The sequence below is a fragment of the Pipistrellus hanaki genome, assembly GCF_964339955.1.
Source record: "Pipistrellus hanaki genome assembly, chromosome: 5".
NCBI lineage: Eukaryota > Metazoa > Chordata > Mammalia > Chiroptera > Vespertilionidae > Pipistrellus > Pipistrellus hanaki.
In genome coordinates, this window is record NC_140507.1 from 43,910,062 (window position 1) to 43,935,485 (window position 25,424).

The 25,424-nt window shown below is 38.8% G+C and overlaps 1 protein-coding gene across 5 annotated transcripts in view; it reads right to left on the minus strand.

Moving 5' to 3' along the window:
• Positions 1–25,424, minus strand: part of ELF2 (E74 like ETS transcription factor 2) — an 86,732-nt gene that overhangs the window by 47,650 nt on the left and 13,658 nt on the right. For 3 of the 5 annotated variants that reach the window (XM_084884258.1, XM_084884259.1, XM_084884260.1), the window contains exons 2-4: positions 17,837–17,921; positions 16,367–16,605; positions 4,706–4,871 (exon numbers count right to left, since the gene is read on the minus strand). The exons of 1 other annotated variant lie outside the window; for it this stretch is intronic. In XM_084884258.1, the coding sequence (XP_084740384.1) occupies positions 4,706–4,871; positions 16,367–16,441 (241 nt within the window). In that variant the 5' untranslated portion in view covers positions 16,442–16,605; positions 17,837–17,921. The remainder of the gene's footprint in view (positions 1–4,705; positions 4,872–16,366; positions 16,606–17,836; positions 17,922–25,424) is intronic. One more of the 5 variants, XM_084884263.1, reaches the window with a different exon arrangement.

Consider the following 25,424-nt stretch of genomic DNA (forward strand, 5'->3'; position numbering starts at 1 on the left):
GAGCCTAAACAGCTCAATCTTCTCAGACAAGTCTTTTTTTTTTTTTTTAATATATTTTATTGATTTTTCACAGAGAGGAAGGGAGAGAGATAAAGAGCTAGAAACGTCGATGAGAGAGAAACATCGGCCAGCTGCCTCCTGCACACCCCCTACCGGAGATGTGCCTGCAACCAAGGTACATGCCCTTGACCTTCCAGGACCCGGGACCTTCCAGTCCGCAGACCGACACTCTACCACTGAGCCAAACCGGTTTTGGCTTCTCAGACAAGTCTTAAAAGATTTCTATCAAAACTTATCTATTACTAGTAGCCCTGCACACCAGTAGCTCTCTGCAGGGCCTGGCTGCTCCGTGCCAGCTGCCCATAGGCTCTCCCTGGCCCAGAGGCCCATCCGCGGCCGGGCACAGAACGCTTGCCTCATCGCTGTGGCAACGAAGCAAGCATTCCACCAGTCCACTCACGCTGTTCTCTCTCGGCGGCCGCCTCGCTCCCAGTACTGGGGAACTCTGGCGGGGCTGAGAGGACTAGGCGCCTCCATCCTGTGGCTATGGGCGGCACCATCTTTGTGATGGAGTGGCAGTTAATTTGCATATTACCTTTTTATTAGATAGTCTTGCCCTGGCCAGGAGCTTCATCCTGATGCACCAAGGTTGCAGGTTCAATCCCCACTCAGGGCACATACAAGAATCAGCCAATGAATGCAAAAATAAGTGGAACAACAAATCTCTCTCTCAAATTAATAAATAAAAATTTAAAAAGCTATCTATTGCCCTGACAGGTTTGGCTCAGTGGATAGAACATCGGCCTGAGGACTTAAGGGCCCCGGGTTTGATTCCGATCAAGGGCATGTACCTTGGTTGCAGGCCCATCCCCGGTAGGGGGTGTGCAGGAGGCAGCTGATAGATGTTTCTTTTTCATCTATGTTTCTAACTCTCTATCCCTCTCCCTTCCTCGCTGTAAAATTTCAATAAAATATATTTTTAAAAAGCTATTATTAATTGCACTGGCATAAACTTATTACTTTTAAAATAGTAATCTGTAACAACCTTTTAAAATTTGCAGTCATATAATAAACATATATTTTGAGTAAACATAAAAACTGCATTTTCCAATCTTAGTATGGAATTCAAGAGATTCCTCTCCACCCCCAACTCACCCCATCAGTCTCAGGAACAGCCTCCAGAACTGGTAGAGCCTGCAATCCCTGACAGAGTATTTCCTGCCCACCATTCAAGACACCTTCAGCCATACTGCATTGCTAGTCTTCAAAAGTTCTTTATGATTACTAACTCTAAGCTATCATCAAAAAGCAGTTTATAGATTTACATGAATATGCCTACTTTTAAAGTTTCAAAACATATTTGATTTTCCCTATAAATTTTAAGAGACGATTATAATTACATATAAACTCTGTGAGGAAAATGTAGACTTTTAGTCTATAATTACACCTAACAAAATTAGAATTATTTTATTCACAAAATAATAAAAATGGCTAAATATATGTCGTTATATGATTACAGTACTCCTGCCTGGATGACATCATGAACACTGTTTCTCGTGTGGATTCATACATATGGAAACATAGGAATAAAAGAAGAAAAACGTATTGTAAACATGCAGAAAATTGACATATAACTCAATTAGTATAATTACGAACATTTTTAAATTTATGTATTTTTATTGATTTCAGAGAGGAAGAGAAAGAGAGAAAATCAATGATGAGAGAGAACCATTGATTGGCTGCCTCCACTGGGAATTGAGCCCACAATCCAGGCATGTGCCCTGACCAGGAATCGAACCATGACCTCCTCGTTCATAGGTTGACACTCAACCACTGAGCCACACCAGGATAATTATGAACATTTTTAAATGTATATAACTAAGTTATAATATAGGAACATTTCAGGAAGTGTTCCCTAGATGTACAAAAGGAAATCTTATTCTGTATTTATCTCATTTCCACCAATTCCCCAAATAAAAACTGATATAACTATTTTATAAATATTCCTTTGCTTTTCTTCCCACTCATTTTCTCCACAATTTGCAGGTCTCTGGAATTTAAGTGAAAACCATGAGAAATGAGCCTGCTCCTACTCCACTACTCAAAAGGAAACATGTATTAGAACAAATCATAACAACCTTCATTAATTTTGTATACATTCTAGATGTTAGCTGTCAGAAGAATGAAAATTTAGTCAGATTTTAACTCATTTAAAAATGCATTTGATTCTTTAAATAAAAACAAAATTAAGCTCTGATGAACTATTTTAAACTAATCTATATATATTAACCAACCTTATAAAGTTATTAAAAATCCATGAGATATAGTATTGTCAAGTAAGTCAGTATATTATAGACTCACTCCATAGTCTGCATGCCTTATGATGAACAAATACAAGTGTTTTAAATTGTTGTGATTATAGATGTATGTGCCAGCAGTTTTTAGTATGAATTTGGCATTGTCTTTTTAAAACAATTAATCTGAATTCTAAGTTTTTCAGTGTTGTTCTGTAAAGAGAGAGAAAAGAATAATTATACTATACTAACCTTTATTTTTAGAATAAAGCAAGCATAGATTTCATTAAAAATCCATGAGCCAGTATGTAATTAAAAATTAAGATGAACCCTAGCTAGTTTGGTTCATTGGATAGAGTGCCGGCCTGTGGACTGAAGGGTCATGGGTTAGATTCTGATCAAGGGCACATACCTTGGTTGCAGGCTAGATCTCCGGCTCCAAAGTCAGGGTGCACGCGGGAGGCAACCAGACAATGCGCCTCTCTCACATCAATGTTTCTCTCTCTCTCTCTCTCCTCCCTTCCACTCTATCTAAAAATCATTGGAAAAAATATCCTTGGGTGAGGATTAACCAAAAATAAAAATTTTTAAAAATTTAAGATGAACTTCTCAGTACACTTAGATTATTTTAGAATAATGTGAATTATTTACTAACACTTCCTTTTAGTATTATAATAAATAAATCTAAAAAAAAGTCATCAAGTATTCAAAAGCCACTTTTAAGATATCATAAAAATAGCTATTACTTTTCCCAGACTTTTGTATATCCTCCTTTTCAATATCACAATTACTTATATTTCTGCCTTGCAAATGATATCATCACCCTCAGAGTTCAAGACCAAGAAAATCAAATCCCTTAAGTGGCTTATATTTGCTTCCTATTTGGAATTGTTTTTATCTAAGTAATTTAAATTAATGAAGCACTGCACAACCAATAATATTTGGCCAACGTGCTCTGGTATTTTAATGTGATAAATATTTTATGATAAAACAATGTTCTACTGATGCAAACTTGGCACTGTAGTTTTCATTTGTTTTAATTTCTAATTTGCTACTAAAATCATAGCCTTCCTTATGCTTTTGAACATTTCACAGAAATTTCACTCAAATTCTACTTTTTTCATTCAATTTTACCTATCAGACTTTTTGTTCTTATACTATTAATTTTCTGTTTAGTTATGCTCCTATAATAAAATCATTTTCAACAGCTACTTCATCATGCATAATACTGTTAGCTGTTCTTGCTTATTGTTTTCCTCAAGAAGAAAATTCATCTCTGCCACTAGACTTCTACCTTCTGACTGGAAAACTCTCCAAACTCTCAGAAAAACACATGTATCTTCCTGCCACTTGCATTATCTATCATAAATCAAGAGCCAGCACAGACCACAATCACCACGCTCATCTAAAATGTCTGGCAACCTGTTTTGAAACTGAACTGGTCACCAAGTCTCCTGGGGTTTGCTGGCATTGTTGTTGCCATCGCTCTGAAGCTCCGAAGAGCAAGGGAGCTTCCAATCCCTCAGCTCAACAACAAGTAAGGCTGGAGAACAGGCTTTCAGCTGGAAGGAGCTGACAGTGCTGCACCGTGCTCCTAGGCCTCCGCACACGCAAGACGTCCAGTTCCCACAATGTTTAATCATGAGACTTTGCTACATTTATAGGAATTTATCAAAATGCTTACGAATTTTTACTATAATAGAACACCAAGCATAAGGATTCTTTTTCACCATTAATAGCCAAAGATAAATTTTAATGTTTATTATAATAAAAGGGTCACTGCAATCCTTCCAGTAAAACACTCTTATTTTCTTTATAGTCAACGGCAAAAATTAAAAGGTTTCTCCAAGAATTATGCACACTAACCCCAATTAAACTTACAGTTATCTCACCACAGACAGACTGAAACACCACAATATCTAAGACTTAAAGGGAAGATGATTCTGATAGATTACCGCAAAGATACTCTGACCTATGACAAAAGGAATCATACTGCTCCATCAATACTGATTCAAAGAAACTCTTAACCTGTTACTGAATGAGAATACCCTATTTATTTTTAAATTTTAAAAAAGTTACCCTCATATACTAGCCTACTGACCTCTAATACAAGTAAATAACAACTAGTCAACTTTTGCACTTCCAAAAAAAAATTATCCAAATAATTATTGTGGGCCTGTAATTTTGTCCTTAGGGTCCATGATATAAGACTCTGTTATACCTCAAAAATTATAATAGAGAACTTCTTATGTCCATATTAATTTCCTTAAACAAGAGATGTTTCACTACTTTCCAATCTATACTAAATAGCATTAAAAGGAAGGGGTTTCGGTATATTATTCATCTGGCAGTAGCAACGATGACACAAAATGAGAAAGTTAGAAATAATAAATATGTGATGAGATGTCTACCTGTTTCCACATTCTCGGTCTCAACTTCTTGTTCTTCTGCCACATCTTGCATCATATAAGTCTCATCATCATAAACCAGAACCTGGGCGGCATAGCCCTGCTCTAATCTGGCACTCGGAACTGGCTCCACAATCACTGCTGGATAGTCAGAAACCTTCTCACTTTCCTACAAGAGCAAATTTAAAAAACAATCAACCTTTTTATTCACAAATGCTGGATTCACTTATAAAGCCTTGAGTTCCTAGAGTCTCAAGGAATCCACACAATGAGTTTAATGCAATATAAATATGAATGTAAAACAAAACAAAACAAGAGATGCAAAGGGTTAACTTTAATAATCTGTCCAAGTCTTAAGAGGTGAAACTTAGACTAATACACATTTTAAATAATCAGGGCTTTAGAATTAAGATGGCAAATTAAAAACACACATATAATTTCACTCTCATCAAAGCAGCAAAAGACTTTTAAACAACTATATAAGGAAAAGAGATAAAAGCTACAAAGGAGAAGAGATAAGAGTAGCAAAACCTTGGAAGACTGAAAGTGATGGGTGAATATTAAGTGGCTTAGTGGACCCAGGAAAGCCAAATCACAGCCTCGAAGCAGAGCCAGCTGAGAAACAGCACAGACACTAGAGGACCCACAGAAGGCAAAATCTCAAATTAATTCTGGAAATGAAGCAGCAGCAGGGGTAGAGAAAGAGGAGGCTCAAACAAGTAAGATCCCATTAAGCCTGTTTGGAAAGCACTCTGGTTCCTAGACCCACTCCCTTCTCCACAATGCTTAGTAACCAGCCTCCCACCAGAGCAGATCGGAGAGGGAGACACAAGAGTACCTTTGAGGTCTATGAGGCGCATTTGCTAGTGTCAGTACTGAACCAAAAACTGTTTCCAGTCAGCATTTTAGTCCTTAACTGTTAATCACGAGCAGATAGCCAAGTATTACTAGTTGTCTAAGACAGAATATATACATACATGCATACACACATATATTAATGTTCCTCACAGATATTATATCCATAAAACAAGAACAGAATTCAATAAATAAATAACATTAAAAAATAAAGAGTTCTAGAAATTAAAAACACAATAACCAAAATGAAAAGACAGAGGCTTGGGAGATAAAACTAAGACCGTCTTCCAAGAATCAGAGAAAAAAAAGATAAAGCACTAGAAAAGAGAACAATGTCAGAGGACAGTCCAGGAGGCCAATATATGAATAACAGGAATTACAGGAAAAAGAATATGGAGAGGGAAATGGGAAAGTTGGAAAGAAATGGGAAAGTTGGAAAGAAATCAAAGAATTAATAGAGATTTTTCTAGAGCTGAAGAACCTAAAGCTGCCCATTTGAAAGGACCAACCAAATAATTAGTAAAAAAAAATTAAGGGAGACCTATACTGAGGCACACCTCAGTTGTTAGGTATTGTAATACTGGGGGCAAAAAGAAGATTCTACAAGCTTCTGGAAAGAAAATACACATCACACACACAGACCTGAGACTCAGTCCAGTCTTCTCAGCCCGAATATTGGAAGATGACAAAGGAACCATTTCTTCAAAGTTATAAAGGAAAATTATTTCCAACCTAAATTTTTCACCCAGCCAAACCGTCTTATGAAAGCCTTCTCTCAGACATGAAAGAGCCCACATTTACCTTCCCTGCATTATTTCTCAAGAAGCAACTGGAGAATGTTTTCTATATTTAAAAAAAGAGTAAATATGTAATTTAACAACAACAAAAAGATGACTTGGTATACAGAACATGCAGGAGACCAAAGCTGGGAGAGGGATGACAGCGATCTTCAGTGAGGCCTGGGAAGAGAGGTTCCAGCATGCAGCTGTGCACTGGACGTAAAGGGCAACCAGCCCAGACGGCAGCAACATGACTCCCGAGAGAGCACGACAAACTGCCATCTCCAAGATAAACACTGATGTTGTTTCTAAGCACAGAACGTCCAGATGAGCCTATTCCAGGTTTTCATTCATAGCGAGCTTGCCTTGACGGCCCCTCCGCCCCACCTTTCCTTGCCACCCCCATCAGCTGCGAACACTCCTTTCACCTCCCAGCGTGTTCTTCGATACTCTCCTAACGCTGAAAGACGACCACAAAGAGCGTAGACATAAAAAATAAAAAGCAGCACTCTTTTCATGGGGACATATACCTGCTGAACAAACATGTAACACAGGGTCCCTCCTGTTGCCCAGACTGGTTCCTGACCAAGCCGGCCCTATGTGTCCAAGAACTAACCAGTGACACCACTTACTGACTGCCTGAGTAGAAGCTCTTGAAAGTCAGTGAACCTGATGCCAACTAGTCAGCCCTCTTCCTGGAAGCCTTCCATCTAACTGTGGAAATGCTGTCCTTCCCTAATGCAGTTAGCTCGATACACACTCTTCGTTTTTCAAAGTAAATAACATGTCATTTAGGAGCATATACACAGACAATCCTATTTAATAAAGAGAGAGTATGCTAATTGACCCTCACACCATCATAAATATGGCAGTGACCACGGCCAATAAAGAGGGAATATGCTAATTGACTGTCCTGCCCTCAAAGATGGTGGTGTCCACAGCCAATAAGGAATATGCTAATTGACTGTCACACCCTCAAAGATGGCAGTACCCACAGCCACAAGATGGCAGCGCCCAATCCCCAGCTTTGGTCTCCTGCATGTTCTGTATACCAAGTCATCTTTTTGTTATTGTTAAATTACATATTTACTCTTTTTTTTTTTTATCAAACATTTCACACAAAAATCCTATATAGTAAGAGATTAATATGCTAAATGTCCAGTCATCCATTCAACAAATCAAAGTGTAATATGCTAATGATACCCTAAGGCTGCTCAACTGCTCACTATGACATGCACTGACCACCAGGGAACAGATGCTCCGACCAGTAGGTTAGCTTGTTGCTGGGGTCTGGCCAATCAGGACTGAGTGAGACAGGCCGGACATGCCCTGGAGCCCTTCCACAGTCCCTCCCTGGCTGGCCAACCTCCCGCTTCTCTCCCTAGTCCCAATCGTGCACTGGTGGGGTCCCTCAGCCTGGCTTGCATCCTCTCGCAATCCAGGACCCCTTGGGGGATGTTGGAGAGCTGGTTTTGGCCTGATCCCACAGGCTAGGCCAAAGGACCCCACTTGTGCACAAATTTGTGCACCAGGCCTCTAGTTTTTAAATAAATTACATAACAAGGATACAGCAAATAAAGAAAAGAAAGTACATGTTGGCCCGGCTGGTGGGGCTAAGTGGTTGAGTGTCAACCCATGAACCAGGAGGTCATGTTTCAATTTCTGGTCAAGGCACATGCCTGGGCTATGGGCTCGATCCCCAGTAGGGGCCATGTAGGGCACGGCCAGTCCTACTCTGTATAAGGTGAAAAATACAAGTCCAATGTTGGCCATTCAAAAATATTCTTTTCCCGCCAAAACCGGTTTGGCTCAGTGGATAGAGTGTCGGCCTGCAAACTGAAAGGTCCCAGGTTCGATTCCAGTCAAGGGCATGTACCTTGGTTGCGGGCACATCCCCAGTAGGGGGTATGCAAGAGGCAGCTGATCAATGATTCTCTCTCATCGATGTTTCTAACTCTCTATCCCTCTCTCTTCCTCTCTGTAAAAAATCAATAAAATATATATTTTTAAAATATATACTATATATTCTTTCCCACAAATTGAACATAGTAACAGTTGAATCGTCATGCCTCTTGCTCAGCTTTATAACCACAGTCTACAGGCAGCACCACCCAGCTGGAAGATAGCAGTTAATGAGGAGCATGGGCTAGGTAATACTGGAAGATGACATGAGGTCTCCACTCATTGGAAACTCAGAAAACATCATCTTAAGTAGCAGCTGAACTAGTATTAACACAAGCAGTGAAAATTTTATAATCCAAGGGACTTATAACTTCTTTCATTCCTCTGAAATTGAATAGCATCTATACTAATAGAGGAATATGCAAATTGTCCAGGATGTCGTTACAGTAACAACCAAACAGCACGCTGCTTGGGGCAACAAGGCCAGCAGGAGGGTTAGTGAGGGACCAAAAACTGAACAGCAGGCTGCATGGGGCAAGCAGGCCAGCCAAGGGGTGAGGGATGACCAAATGACTTAGCAGCAGGCTGCATGGGGTGACCAGGACGGCGGGGGGGGGAGGGGCTATTGGGGGCAACCAGGCTAGCAAGGGATGGCAGTTAGAGTGACCCAGCCTACAGGGAGGGCAGTTGAGGGCCATCAGGCTGGCAGAGGAGGGCAGTTGCGGGTGATCAGGCTGTGAAGGGAGCAGTTAGGTGTCAAGCAGGCCAGCAGGGGAGTGGTTAGGGGTGATCAGGCTGGCAGGCAGGCAAGCAGTTGGGAGCCAGCAGTCCCGGGTTATGAGAGGGATGTCCAACTTTCCTCAGGGATCGGGCCTAAACCAGCAGTCAAACATCCCCCAAGGGGTTCCAGATTTGAGAGGGTGCAAGCCAGACTGCACACCCCCACCTCCAGGCATGAATTTCGTGCACCAGGTCTCTAGTATTTTATGGTAAGGTTAATCTGAGGTTAAATTATATTGTGAACTACCCATCCCCACTCTACCAGTAGAAAATGAGTCATTTTCTAAACCATGAAATACTCGAGGACTAGAATTCTGTACAAGGCCAACACTCTCTTCACAACCAATTAGGATTCTGAACCAACTCTTCTCTTTGTTTTAATGTTTCAATGGTTGTTTCCATTTATGCATAAAAAGCACCAAAAAAGAAATTTTTTTTTAATTCAGCCTGGCAGGGTAGTTCAGTTGTTTGGAACCTTTCTCTGTACATCAAAAGGTTATGGTCGAAACTGGTTTGGCTCAGTGGATAGAGCGTCGGCTTGTGGACTGAAAGGTCCCAGGTTCGATTCCGGTCAAAGGCATGTACCTTGGTTGCGGGCACATCCCCATTAGGGGGTGTGCAGGAGGCAGCCAATCAGTGTTTTTCTCTTATGGATATTTCTAACTCTCTATCCCTCTCCCTCCCTCTCTGTAAAAAAACAATAAAATATATATATTTTTAAAAAGGTTGTGGATCCACTGAGCCAAATCAGCTAAGGCCATATGGAGTTTCTATTGCTCTCTTCAAATTCACTGGTCCTTCTGTTTGAAGTACCTAATCTATTTTTAATCCTATTCAGTGAATTTTTCTTTTCGGATAATATTTCATTTCTGGAAGTTTCAGTTGGTTCTTTTATGTCTTTTATACCTCTCCTCTGAGGTTCATGTTTTAACTTCTTTTAAATTCTTACTAAACCTATTATCTAAATTTTTTTTATTAAATTTATTGGGGTAACGTTGGTTAAGATTACATAGGTTTCAGTTGCAGATTTCTATGACACATGATCTGTATATTGCATAGTGTACCCACCACCCAAAGTCAAATCATCTTCTGTCACCATATAGTTGGCCACAATGGAAAACTGCATGGTGGTTCTTCAAAAAAATGGTAATGGCTCCCTCGGGTCCTCCTTTCCAAGATGACCGAGAAAAGATAAAACGTTCATGCCCTAAAAGGCCAAGGCATGTGCAGCCTATTCATTGCACCAACTGCACTGGGTGCGTTCCCAAGGACAAGGCCATTAAAAAGTTTGTCACTCAATGCCGAAACCGGTCTGGCTCAGTGGATAGAGCGTCAGCCTGTGGACTGAGGGGTCCCAGGTTCGATTCCGGTCAAGGGCATGTACCGGTGGGGGATGTGCAGGAGGCTGATTGGTGATTCTCTCTCATCAATGTTTCTAACTCTCTATCCCTCTCTCTTCCTCTCTGTAAGAAATCAATAAAATATATTTAAAAAAAAAAAAAAAAGTTTGTCATTCGAACATAGTAGAGGCCGCAGCCATTAGGGACATCTCCGAAGCAAGTGTCTTAGACGCCAAATTGCTTCCCAAGCTGTATGTGAAGCTGCATGACTGTGTGAGCTGGGCCATTCACAGCAAGGTAGTCAGAAATTGTTCTCATGAAGCCCGGGAGCACCGAACACCCCCACACCGATTTAGGTTTGCGGGTGCTGCCCCACCACCTCCACCGAAGCCCATGTAAGGAGCTAAATCTTTAAAGAGTGAAGAAAAGTTCTCTGGGGGAAAATAAATAAAAATTGTACTTTAAAAAATTATAATAAAGTTACCATCTGACCCAACAATCCCTCTCCTAGGTGTCTTATCTGAAAAACTTCTTTTAACTTCCTGAGCATATTTAAAATAGCTGTTCTGAAGTCTTATCTATTAATTTCATCATCCCTATCTTGTTTGTTGTCATTAAGTTTTTTCTCTCCAAGTTATAGATTTTATGTCAGCTCCTTTGCATTTAACATGAGTGGGTGCTGAATATGCAGATTTTATGAAGTTGGGTTCTACTTTTGTTGTCTTATTTTAATGTTTACTAGGGCAGATACTTATGGATCAACTTTCCAGGCCTATTTTTAAACTTTTTAGGGCAAGTTTGGAGTACCCTTTGTTGTAGAGCTGTTGTAGCCTGACCATAAGGCATGACTTCTAGAGTCTCTCGTGAATGTCCTGGGTTCTCCTCTCTACTTTAACTGAAACTCTAGTTTCTCCCACCACTGAGTGAATGCTATAGATTTTTCAGTAATTCATTGAATTTACACATGTTCTGGTCATTTTTTGCCTGTCTTCACAGAACTACATACTACACCTGGGCTTCTCACTCAGCTAAAGACTAGGGCAGAGTTCTGATATTCTTCCTCTGATACTCTGTCCCTGAAATTAGTTGTATTAGCCTCTCCAAATTCCGAATTTTGTTTCCTCAATTCAGTGAGACTGTCACACTCTGCATGGATCCTTCCTCCTACACTGTGGTCCAGAAAGTGCCCCAAGCAATAAGGCAGTACAATCGGACCTTCTCTTCTCTCAGAAAGCAGGCCTGCGCTGTCTGGGCTCTAAGTGTCTTAGTTCTTTCAGACTGCTATTACAAAACACCAGACACTGGGTGACTTTATTGCTCACAGATGTGGAGGCTGAAAGTCCACGTTCAGGGTGCCAGTGGGACACTTCTGGGTCACAGAGTTATTGTTATATCCCTACACAGCAGAAGCAGAGATCTCTTTGGAGCCTTTTATTAAGAGAACTAATCCCATTCATAAGGATTCCTCCCTCATGACCTAATCATTGCCTAAAGGCCCTACCTCCTAATACTATCACCATTCAAGGTTAGGATTCAACATATGAATTTTGGAAGGATATAAAACATTCAGACCATAGCACCCAATGTTTCAAAAACAGTGGTTTCATATATTTTGTTAATTTTCCTTGTTGTTTATGGTAGAAGTACAATCTGGTCTCATTCCATCACAATATAAAGTGAAAAAATGCCCAATCCCACCCTGGCTGGTGTGGTTCAATGGTTGAAGCGTCAACCCACACACCCAAGTGTCAAAGGTTCAATTCCCAATCAAGGGCACATACCTGGGCTGCAAGTTCCAACCCTGACCTGGGTCAAGGTGCATGCAGGAGGCAACTAATTGATGTGTCTCTCTCACATTGTCTCTCTGTCTCTGTCTCTCTTTCTTTCTCTCTCTCTCTCCCCCCTCTACTCATCCCCCCACCTTCCATTCTCTCTAGAAATAATGAAAAAAATATCCTCACTGCTTGGGTGAGGAAAAAAAAAGCCCAATCCTGTTTGTTTGGAACCAGATGTCCACTGGACCTTATATTCACTGTGTTTTTAGATTTATATTTAAATCTCCCCCCTACTGCACTAATTCTATATTTCTGTGAAACCTATTTCTGCATGTTCACTCTCCCATGCAATCATATAATTAACTTTCCCCAAAGTTGCCCTAACATTTGATGAAGATGGTATTAAATATACAAATTAATTGAAGGAAATTGATGTCCTCAACACTGACCCTCCCATCTCTCTTCTAACAGTATAAAGTATAGCTGCTTATTAAAGTCTTCTTTCATGTACTTCAGTATCAATAATTTTCCTCAAACCCCATATATTTTTTATACTTGTTCCTCAACATTTTATATTTTTGGTTTTCTTTTCTTTTTTTTAAATATATTTTATTGATTTCTTACAGAGAGGAGGAGAGAGGGATAGAGAGCTAGAAACGTCGATGAGAGAGAAACCTTGACCAGCTGCCTCCTGCATATTCCCTACTGGGGATGTGCCCGCAACCAATGTACATGCCCTTGACCGGAATCGAACCTGGGACCTCAGTCCACAGACCGATGCTCTACCACTGAGCCAAACCAGTTTCGGCTATTTTTGGTTAATTTTCTGAAAGAGATCATAGTGTCCATGATCTTTTATAACTAATTATAGTCCTTACAAAAGTAAGCTAAATATTTTTGTGTTAATTTTCTACCTGCCAAATTTTTATTAGCTCTAATGGGTTTCCATGGTTTCCCTCTGGTTTTCCCAGGTAGCGATTCATATTCCCTACAAATAATAATTTGGTCTTTTTTATAATATTTGTATCTTTTTTGCCTGCTTGCAGGAAAATATTAAATAATAGTAATGATACTACCTACACTTATCTTTTTTCCAATTTTAAAGAAAATAATTTAGTTCTTCACCATTAAACAGGATTCTGGCTGTTGATTTGTAACAGTTATTTTTTATAATGTTAAGAAAGTATACATCTATACTTATAGTACTAAGAGTTTTTATCAGGAGTGTATATAAAATTTCATAAAATCCCATTTCATTAAGTATTTTATTCCTACTAACATATCATATGTCATGTCACATTAGTAGAGAGATACAGTAATGGTTTTCTTAATACTGAGCTATCCTTGTATATCTAAATCCTCTTTGGTAACTAGACTTTTAATATATAATTGCATTTTGTATATTTATTACTATTTTTTGTGATTTTTACATCTACACTCATAAGTTTGTAATTTACTTTTGTGGTATCTTTGTCAGAACAGGATTGTCCTAATTTTATAAAATGTATTACTTTTACAATAAGAAATAAAATTATAAAAATAAGGCCTAAACATGTATTAATAACTCTCTAAATACCTACCACTTTTGTTTGGCCAACTACTATTTTTTAAACTTTATTTTTCAATTATAATTAACATACAATATTATATTAGTTTCAGGTATCCAATACAGTACCCACCACTTTTTATACATTTATTTTTTCTTCAGATTGGAGTTATGATTATAGGATCTTGAAGGTCATTTTTTTCCACCCACCCTATATTTTACAGTATGGATATTATATACTATAGCATATATTATAGATATATTCCTGAAAAATTGCTTGTAAGATAAAAATGTATCTTTCAGCCCTAGCCAGTTTGGCTCAGTGGATAGAGCATCGACCTGCGGACTGAAGGGTCTCATCAAGGGTTCAATTCCAGATAAGGGCACATGCCCAGGTTATGGGCTCCATCCCCAGTAGGGGGCGTGCAGGAGGCAGCCAATCAATGATTCGCTCTCATAATTGATGTTTCTCTCTCTCCCTCTCCCTTCCTGACTGACATCAATAAAATTATATTTCTAAAAAAAAAAAATTATCTTTCAAATATCACTATCTCCAAAACTCCCTTTGTAAAATGAGAATATTTTCCAGATATTAATGGCTTTTCTTTCTTCCTGGTATTCTCTTTCCCCAGATGTTTGTATTGCTCAATCCCTTTATTTAACTCTAACTAAAATACCACCTCTTTAGAGAAGCCTTCCCTGACCACCCTAATTAAAATATCCTCTACCACCTCTCCATCCATCTCTAGTCCTCATTTATTTTCATAGCCATTCTGAAGTATTTTATCCCTAATGCCTAGAAAATTACTTGACACAGGTAAGTGGTCAATTAATTAATATTTGTTGAAGAAAACATTCCCCAAGAATAGTTTACCCCACTCTGGTGTAATACTACTTAATATGCTCGTGACCACCCTGTAAGGCTACCACATAAACCATTAGTCAAAAATACCTTGGTAAAAATGACTACATTTACCAGATTCTCTCTTTTATAATTAGTTCTCTAAGCCAAGAACACCTGGGATTCCATGTAAAGGAAGAAAAGTATGAGTCTTCCTTATATTTATATGGAAATAAACTATTGTATTCTTTTCCATAGTGACGGTACCCAATCAGCACAAGGTAAATATATTCTGCCTATTATTGTCAGCATCTCTCTTCATACGGTTAAATACCAACAAAGAAAAGCTATAATTCAAAAAGAAAGCTCTTAAAGCAGCAGCAATAACTGGTTTGGGTGATATGGATGGAAATCCCCCAGGTCCCTGATCTCTGGTGAATCAAACCTGAAAGTGATCCTACAGAAAGTAAATCTCCAAGGAAGAAGTAAACATTGATCACAAGAATAAAGTATGTTCTGTAGCTGTGGCTTCCCTTAATGGACTCTGAACTAGTTCTAGATTCTTTTTTTTTAGTTTTTATTTTATTGATTTTTTACAGAGAGGAAGGGAGAGAGAGAGCTAGAAACGTCGATGAGAGAGAAACATCGACCAGCTGCCTCCTGCACACCCCCCACCAGGGATGTGCCCTCAACCAAGGTACATGCCCTTGACCGGAATCGAACCTGGGACCTTTCAGTCCGCAGACCGACGCTCTACCACTGAGCCAAACCGGTTTCGGCAACTTTTAGATTCTTATACGACAGGAGCATCTGAGTTACCAAGTCCATTGAGAACCAAGGAAAAATAGTAAGCTTCACTTTATCTCCTTCCCACTGAACTTGCACATCACTATCTTAGAAAACTGACAGACACCAAGCAAGACACCAGGCAAGCAAGAAAAAGACTCCAGATTGCAGAACACACAGCCTGATGCCCTAACTTGTTTCTAAGTCATGTCACTATACCACTATGCTAGTACTGAGTACCAATAACAGCAGTATCTTTCAAAGACTATAGAGGAAACAAATTTTCTAAATATAGTAGTAAACTCTCCATTTTCCCACCTCATGTCTGACCAAATATTTATCCATTAGTGTCCATTTCACCTCATTATTCTATTTTAATTTAGCTCCTTCCCATTGGTGGGAATAGAAGCCAGGCCTGGAAGTTCTTGTATTTCTGGTACTATATTTTTCTATTCCCATCTCTGATTACTTAATGTCATCAATAACATGAAAATAACCCAAAATGCTGATTAATAATGTAAAAAATTCTACATGTATAAAATTTCAAAACCTAAATTTCTTTACTGATTTACAAATTATCTAAAGTCTTAAATACACACATATAGATGTATACATATATATTAGATTAAAATATAATGGATCCTCACACTGAATTAGATATAACAAAAAAATGACAACACCAAAGATGACAACTAAAGGAGATACAAAATTATAATTTAAGATTAATTTAATCTAGGCATAGTATATACCTATAGACTCTATAATACAAAACAATAAATTTTAAAATCTCTCTCTCAACTAATACTACAGTATTCTCTCTTTCAATTTTTTTCTCCCACTTCATTCCAACATATGCATGTTCCAACAATTCAAGTGAGTCCAGCAGTACATTCCCTCAACCTTCTATTGCTTAAATTATATAAAGACACATGATGTGTACATGTACAATTTCAATCATACATTTCTATTCTCAAATACCTGTTTCTCATTAATTTCAAAACTAAGATTACGCACTGAAATCTATGAACAAAACAGTAACATAATACATTGGATGCCTAACCTCTTGATTCTCTACTCCACTGCTGGAAAGCTCCAAAACAGAACCTCCTCCACTGTCAACCACAGCTGATGTCATTGTATATTCCCTGAGGAAGCTTGAAACACTATTAACCAGTGTAATTAAAGGTTCATGGATGATTGCCAGTGTTAAAAGTTTGCATTATCATATCTTAAAAGTCAATAGAAGAATGGAGATGATGTCCAGAAATCCAGTCTTCTAAAGATGATTAACCAGAGAGCCTAAAAAGAGGAAGAATTTTGAAAAGTTATTAAAAATTTATAGGAAAGATATAAAGCACAACCAATTTTGCAATCTAATTTTTAACATTTGTATAAATTAAAAGGAGATATGCTTATACAGCCCTGTGTCAAAAGAGGGCAGTAATGAGCATTCTACTTTTTAGCATTGCCAAGTTCACCGAAATTAAGTTCTTACCAAGCTACTGAACATTCATGACATGATATTTATATTCTAAGAGATAAAATGTTTTAACTTTCTACCTTTATGAAAGTGTTCTTTTATTTCTGAAATGTTTTCATAGATATTTTAAAAATCTTTTATGCATGAAGACATGAAATGTGCTGGATCGAGACAACTTCTAAAATGATTTGCCTATATGCCAAATTCAAAGATTTATTGGTTTGTAAATATTTTACTGTTCTTCTTTGGCTCATTTAGGTTATTTATCTGAATAATTAGAACTGTTTTTTGCTATGGCAACAATCTAATTTTGTGGTCACATTTTGAATACTTTACAAGAACTACAAAACAGGTTAATTTGAGTAACTTGTACTTTCTAAGAGAGTAGTTTGAAAATAAACTAGTGAAATCACTTGGAATACCTTAAATATTACTTTATTATTCTTTCCTCAATAATTTTTTTGCTATTGGTTCAATATGCAATACAGCAAATAGTTTCAAGTAAACATAATTCAGTTTTCCTCAGTAGGAATGAATTTCAGTATGCACACCATCTAGACTTATGCATTAGATTATTCCTAAAAAGTTACACTTTATTTGATTTTGTGAATGTTAAATTTTTCATAGAGAAATTACAGAGATTATAGGATTTTATCATATAAAAATTAAAAAATGCAGCAAAAACTATAAAGAGAAAACAAATTTCTAATAAATCATTCCATTAATATTATATCCTCTATTAAGTTCACTGGTACCATGGAAATGTAGAAATAATGAACTATTTCCATAAACTCCTACAAGCAAAAGAAATATCTGAGGGAGGGGGTGAGACAAAAATGTCACCTCATTATTTAAGACCATTCAGTACTATTATCTCCTTTTTTATCTTATCAACAGAAATGAATTATTTGTATCTTAATAAAAGAAATAAGAAAAATCCATAGCCCCACACACTGAAGCTCACCATTATCATATAAGATAATGACTATTTTCAGTTTCTGTTTTCTAAACATATAGATGATAATAATAACGTAAATAAATTTTACTTACAATTTGAATGTTAAGTAGTCTAAGCATCCTTCACTATTTTCACAACTTGGCAAGAGCTAAAACATAAACCAGCAGTTCTCTGGAACTAATAGTGGGGGGGAAAAGACAGTATTAATATAATTCTGTTAAAAATATTTTTCCCAAAGTAAGTATAATTCAGACAGTATGTATTTATTACAAACCATCTCCAAAGCCTTATAATACATATAATAATAAATCCTTTCTAGGGTATTGAGAAACGAGGTTTTTACCAAACTCGAAATTGCAAGTCACCACTAAATAACAATTACTAAGTAAGGACAGATTCAACATATACAGTCTATGCCCCATATTAGGGCTTATATTTCAAGTGGCTGCAGGATATAATCCCTGATCCCCAGGTTTTTAAAAACTAACCCAAAAAACTACTATAAAGCAATGTTGATGATATATTATTGCCTATTAAGTCACCTTCCTCCAGCACTCTCACCCTCCAAATGTACATTCCAGACACATCCAAACATCCCAACCCTCCTCTCAAGCCCTCCTCCTTTCAAAAGCTAATCCACTGACCTATTCCCTGGAGCTTAGCCCTTGCTCCATCAATTATTTCCTTTTCTTTCCTAACCTTATCTGTTTTAATACCGGGTCCTCTCCCTCAATGTCTAAACATTTACAAGACTCTCGTCTTAAACATGGAGCAGACCTCCTCCGTGATCCTGCATTCTCCTCCAGCTTCTGCTCTGATCCCTTTCTTGGATAATGTTCTAGAAGAAAAGTCTTCTATATTCTGTCTCCACTTCTAATTTCTCAGGTACTCCACCTTTTTTTTTTTTTTTTAACATATTTTATTGATTTTTCACAGGGAGGAAGGGAGAGGGATAGAGAGTTAGAAACATCGATGAGAGAGATACATCGACCAGCTGCCTCCTGCACACCCCCCACCAGGGATGTGCCCGCAACCAATGTACATGCCCTTGACCAGAATCGAACCCAGGACCTTTCAGTCCACAGGCCGACGCTCTATCCACTGAGCCAAACCGGTTTCGGCTAATTTCTCAGGTACTCCACCTTTTATGGAAGTTTGTTATCAATTACCACCAACTGAAAGTTTTACTAAATTCTGGTTATCCAATCCAATGGACACATTTCTGTCTTCACTGTTGCTCATATCCGCCTTGAAACTCTATTCAGAATTTATTTCTCCCTCTCTAGCTCCTCCTTTTCAATTTCTTCTTACAGACTCACCCCTAATTTTCAAGAAAGTTGGAACAAGGCTACAATGGAAATCCATATACCAGATAAAGTGGATATTTTAAAAGTTATAAATCAAGCTAACAAGCTATCAAATTATTATTCTATCTTGCCATCTTGCCATACATACTTTTATAACAATCTAAAAGGCTAAGTTCTGATTTTAACTTTTCAGACTCCCTCAAGTTCTATGGGTCATGGGTGAAACATACCCCCCCCCCCACACACACACACACACACACCTGGCCTGCAGCCTGTCTCTTTATATCTTCCCAACTTTGGCTCCACTCCATACTACAAGAAGCCTCATATACATACATGGAGCATCCCAAGCTCTGGCCACATGCCTGCAAATTGATACCCTTTGGCCATCCTTTAGGCTATATAGTCAAGAGAGGAGAGGATCAGAAAAGAGGCCTGTGAAGGGCCACATGGGCAGGGGTTCAAATACTCAGAACTTGACCAGAAAAAGATACAGATGGACTAGTTCAGTTCTTCCCCAAATCCTAATTTTATCAGGAGGGGCATAGCGTGAGGAAGGCCAGATGAGGAACTCCAAAGCACAGGCCCAAACAGGGTCCCCACTTTGCTAAGTTCAAAGACAGTGCTACTCTGGTCAACACTAACATGGAGTTATTTCCAGGATCCCATCCCTAGTCCTTTTCTGGTTCTACACTTTAAGCTACCTCATGTATTGGCATGGCTTCATGACAATCTCTCTTCCAGTCTAAATAAATCATTTCATGGGCTCTAGTTTACTAGATACTTTCTTACCTCTAATTCTTTATGAAATGAAATAGGGTATATAATAAATTATACACATCTGTTCCAGGATATCTGAGGCATACTATTAATTAATCCAGTAAGTCAACAAATATTAACTGTATCTATATATATAAAAGCCTAAGCGACCGAATGATCGGATGATCAGTGACTATGACACTCACTGACCACCAGGGGGCAGACGCTCAATGCAGGAGCTGCCCCCTGGTGGTCAGTGCCCTCCCACAGCTGGCCAACCCCCCCGCAACCCCTCCCCCTAGCTGGCCAGTCCTTATGGCCCAGATTGAGACTGGGTGAGACGGCTCTGATTGGCCCCGATCAATGGCCAGGCCTAGGGACCCCACACATGCAAGAATTAGTGCACCATGCCTCTACTATATATATAAAAGCCTAAGCAACTATTATGACCAAACAACCAGAACAACCAGTTACTATGAGGCACACTGACTACAGGGGGCAGATGCTCAGTGCAGGAGCTGACCCCTAGTGGTCAGCGAGCTCCCACAGCCAACCTCCCATGGCCAGACTACCTCCCTTGGTCCTTCCCCCCAGCCAGCAAACCTCCCATGGTCTCTCCCCTGACACTCCCACAGACTGGCAGCCCCCGGCCAGCCCGGCCCCAATCAGGATGGGGCGAGACAGCTCAGATAGGCCCTGATTGCCAGCCAGGCCTAGGGATTCCATCCATGCACGAATTTCATGCACTGGGCTTCTGGTCTATATGTTAGCACAGTATTGGGTGCTAGAGATACAGCAATGAATAAAGCAAAAGTCCTTGTACTTATGAATCTTAAATTCCAGTTGGGAGAGATGAAAATAAAGAAAATAGCCCAATCAGTGTGGCTCAGTGGTTGTCGACCCATGAACCAGGAGGTTGAAGTTCAATTCCAAGTCAGGGCACAGTTGCAGGCTCAATCCCCAGTAGGGGGTGTGCAGGAGGCAGCAGATCAATGATTCTCATCACTGATGCTTCTATTTCTCTCTTCCTCCCCTTTCCTCTCTGAAATCAATTGTGTGTGTGTGAAATATATATGTATGTACATATATATATTTAAAATAAATAAAAATATGAATAGCACATATGTAGATGGTGATGAAAGCTAAGGAGACAAATGAACCAAAGGGAGAAAATATTTGCAGGGAAGAGGACTGCAATTTCAAATTGAATGGCCAGAGAAAGATTCACTAAAGAACTGACATCTGACTAAAGACTCAAAAGGAGTAAGCTATGACTGGGAAAGAGCCTTCCTTCTTCAAAGGAAAGATGAACTTCAAGATCTGCAACAGGGAGTACACCTGACTAATTCAAGGATCAGCAAGGAGGCCAATATGGCTAGAGTGAAGTGAGCAAAAGAGAGAAAGAACAGAAGATGATGACAGAAAGCAAGGGCCATAAAGGCCTTCTGAAAGGCCTCTCACTTTTACTCCAGGAGAATGGCCTGATTATTATAAGGATCATTCAGATGCTGGTTAAGAACAGACAAGGGACAAGGGCAGAAGCAGGGAGATCAGTTAGAAAGCTACTATCACTGGGTAAGAAATGAGTGGCTAGAACAAGTGGTAGGGTTTGGAGAGAATAAAAAGTGGTCAACTTTTAGATATATTTTGAAAGTAAAGTGGAAAAATTTGCTAGCAAATGGGATATGCGTTGTGAGAGAGTGAAGAATGAATCCAAAAATACATCACAGCACCATTAAATGGTATGGGGAAAAGTGTGGGAGGAGAATATGTCCCAAACTAAACTTCATTCTTTTCTTGGCTACCTTCACAAAAATATTACCTCTCCTATGGTGCTTAGCTCAGTAAGTTACCCCAACACCAACCCACATTTCCTACAAAACAGAGATCCATGACTCCTTTCTCCGTCAACACCATCATACTCTCTCTCTTGACCCCTTCTCTATATTTTCATATCCTAAACCCTAGTTGAGGATATGAAATGTCACTTCTCTATATTGCTGGCAGAGCCTCAGAATTTGTCTCTTAGCCTCTAATCTTGCCCCTTTCCAGTCCATCTACTGCAATTATCAGGGTAGTCTGAGATAGAATAATGTCAGGCCCCTAGAGTACAGACCATATTCTCATCAAAAAGTTTATATGTACTTAAAGTGCAAAAACAAGGAACACTCAATCTATGATATTAGAAATAGGATGCTACATCGCAAAGGACTAATATTACTAATATATAAAGAACGCTTGCCAAAACTGGTTTGGCTCAATGGATAGAGCATCGGCCTGCAGCCTGAGAGGTCCCAGGTTCGATTCTGGTCAAGAGCATGTACCTTGGTTGCGGGCACATCCCCAGTGGGGGGGGGAGGGGGTGTGCAGGAGGCAGCTGATCAATGTTACTCTAACTCTATCCCTCTCCCTTCCTTTCTGTAAAAAAAAAAAAAAATCAATAAAATATATATATTTTTTAAAAAGAACGCTTGAAATAGAGGAATAAAGAACCAAAAACCTCAAGGAAAATATACAATTCACAAAAACAGATACAAAAAGGGCCCTTAAACATATAAATAGTTCAAATTCGCTCTTAGAAAATACAAATTTTCAAAAAACAATATATCATTTCTCACATCTATCAGACTGGTGAAAATTAAAATGTATGACACATTAATAATATGACACATTATTCTGTTGGCAAAATTATGTAATTTTATACATTGCTGCTGGGAAGACAAGTTGATACAACACTTTGAAAGTAGAATTTGGCAATGTCTAACAAAATTCCATATGCATTTACCATTTTTAAAACAGCTTTATTGAGATATAATTAACACGTTTATCCACTTAAGGTGTATAATTCAATGGTTTTTATTTACTTTTTATTTTTTAATTGATTTGAAAGGGAGAGAGAAACACTAATGTGAGAGAAACATTGATTGGTTGCCTTCCACACATGCCCTGACAAGGTATTAAACCCGCAACCTGGGTATGTGTCCAACTGGGAATCAAACCCACTGCCTTTTAGTGGGCAGGACAATGCTCCAAACCAATCGAGCCATACAGGCCAGGGCTCAATAGTTTTTAGTATATTCACAAAGTTGTATGATATCACCACAGTCTAATTTTAGAACATTTTCAGCACTCCTATCCCGTCCCCATCCCATGCCCATTAGCAGTCACTCCCTATCATTCCCAATCCCCAGTCCCTGGCAACCACTAATCTACTTTCCGTATCTAGAGACTTGCTTGTCTGTTTCATATAAATAGAATAATATAATATGTGATCTTTTGTGAATGGCTTCTTTCACTTAATGTTTTCAATATTCATCTATGTGTAATATGCATTAATATTGTATTTCTTTTTATTTATTTTTTTTTAGAAAGAAAATGTTGGCCTGAAATTCTGTTTTAGTAAGTAATTATTCTTAGGCATAGGCCTTATTCAAATTTACCCGTAACTACCTAGAACCAAAATATAAACTTTTTATAGTACTAAATAAAAAGGCCCCCTGGAAAAGCAGCTAGGAGGAAAACTATTTACAAGATTATCTCCCTTTACCTAATTAAGTCAAAGGTTTACAGCTTCTTCCATAGGACTAGAACTTGGGCATGAATGGGCCTGCAGAACATATAATAAACAAATGCCTGCTTACTTTTATTTGAAAGATTAGAGTCCCTAGGACTCTAATCACCAAGCAAAGGGAACTAAAGTTCTTACACAGAGGCTAAAACACAAATCTTCAGCCTCTGCCATACAGGATCTTTTAATCTTGAAGAGGTATGTCAGAGGTCATTGCACTCAGGGCTAAAGTAAGGATATACAGCAGCTCGTAAAGGAAAAAGACATAGGTGGAATCTGGAGGAATCAATATGCAAGCTTCCTATGCTCTCTCCTTCCCAAGAGAGGTCAGGCAGAGCTTACTCCTCTCCCCCAGCAGCAAAAACGCACCAAGGTGCACGCAGTGTTTCTGCCCAGGCATGCCCATCAGAGACTCAGCGCCCAAGGTTTCACTGCAGGCAGGTCACCGGGGCACCCTCTGCCTTGTGTGCACCAATACTACAGACCCCAGAAGAAAAGCAGGTGTTCAGCATAAACCGTGCTGTTTGCACAAACAGTCTAGGCACAGGGAATCATCCTTATCAGTTACTGGGAACACCCTGAGAGCCAAGTTCCCAGATGCCAGCCAAGGGCCAACCTCGCAAACAGGCCTTTCTTTCTAAAGACAGCAGTTTCAAACTTGCTATGTGAACTATTTTCTGAAGAGCCAGTTATTTAACTTCTTGAGATCTCAGAAACATAATGGTCTGGAATGAAGAGGACATGGACACCATCTTTCCCACATATTATATATGGGAGGTTTAAAATGCTTTATCATTATAAAGTGATATCATGATTGAGTTTAAATGCTTACTACACATTAAGAACAACATCTCAATGTCCAAATATTATGTAAAGATTCATAAAGGCAGACTTCCTGGAACATTCTCAACTCACCCAGATTGTGAAATAAAATATAAAAAATGAACTGGCTCTGAAAGTTTACTTAAGCACACCATTAGAGAACAAAAGTGTAAGATGAAAACATTCAGCCATGGCTGGGTTGGCTCAGTGGATAAAGCGTTGGCCTGTGGACTGAAGGGCCCCGAGTTTAATTTTAGTCAAAGGCACATGCCAGGTTTGCAGGCTTGATCCTCAGAAGGGGGCATGCAGGAGGCAGCTGATCAATGATTCTCTCTCACCATTGATGTGTCTATCTCTCACTCTCTATTCCTCTCTGAAATCAATAAGTATATATATATATATATATATATATATATATATATAAAAATAAAAAAAAGTCACTAATCTGTTTTAAATGAATATATTTTCTAGGTCTTACTAATTATGACCTAAAATTAAATTTAAATAATCATAAAATTTAGAGTTTAAAGTATTATATGATTAACATGGAATTGAGTTGGGTTTTTTTTTTCTTTATTGATTAAAGTATTATATATGTTCTTACTCCCTCATGACCTCCCCCCCTCATGCCCTCACCCTAGAAATGAGTTTTATAAGAAAAATTTACTTGCCGAAACTGGTTTGGCTCAGTGGTAGAACGTCGGTCTGCGGACTGAAAGGTCCCAGGTTCGATTCCGGTCAAGGGCATGTACCTTGGTTGCGGGCACATCCCAGGTAGGGGGTGTGCAAGAGGCAGCTGGTCGATGTTTCTCTCTCATCAATGTTTCTAGCTCTCTATCTCTATCGCTCTCCCTTCCTCCTCTCTGTAAAATATATATTTTTTTAAAAACTTACTTTAAAAAAATATTTTTAAGTTATTTCAGAGGGGGAGAGAGAGAGAAAGATAAAAAAAAAAAAACATCAGTGAAGAGAGAATCACTGATTGGCTGCCTCTTGCACAATCCCTACTGGCGACTGAGCCTGCAACCCGGGTAATGTGCCCTGACCAGGGATTGATCCATGACCTCCTGGTTCATAGGTCAACACTCAACCACTGACCCATGCCCGCTGAACAGAAAAACCTACTTTTTTTATTCATGGATCTAAACTGTATCACTGTAAGGTTATAAATATAATTACTCAAAATATGGTCAGGTTACTCATGAAAATACTGAAACTTTGGCC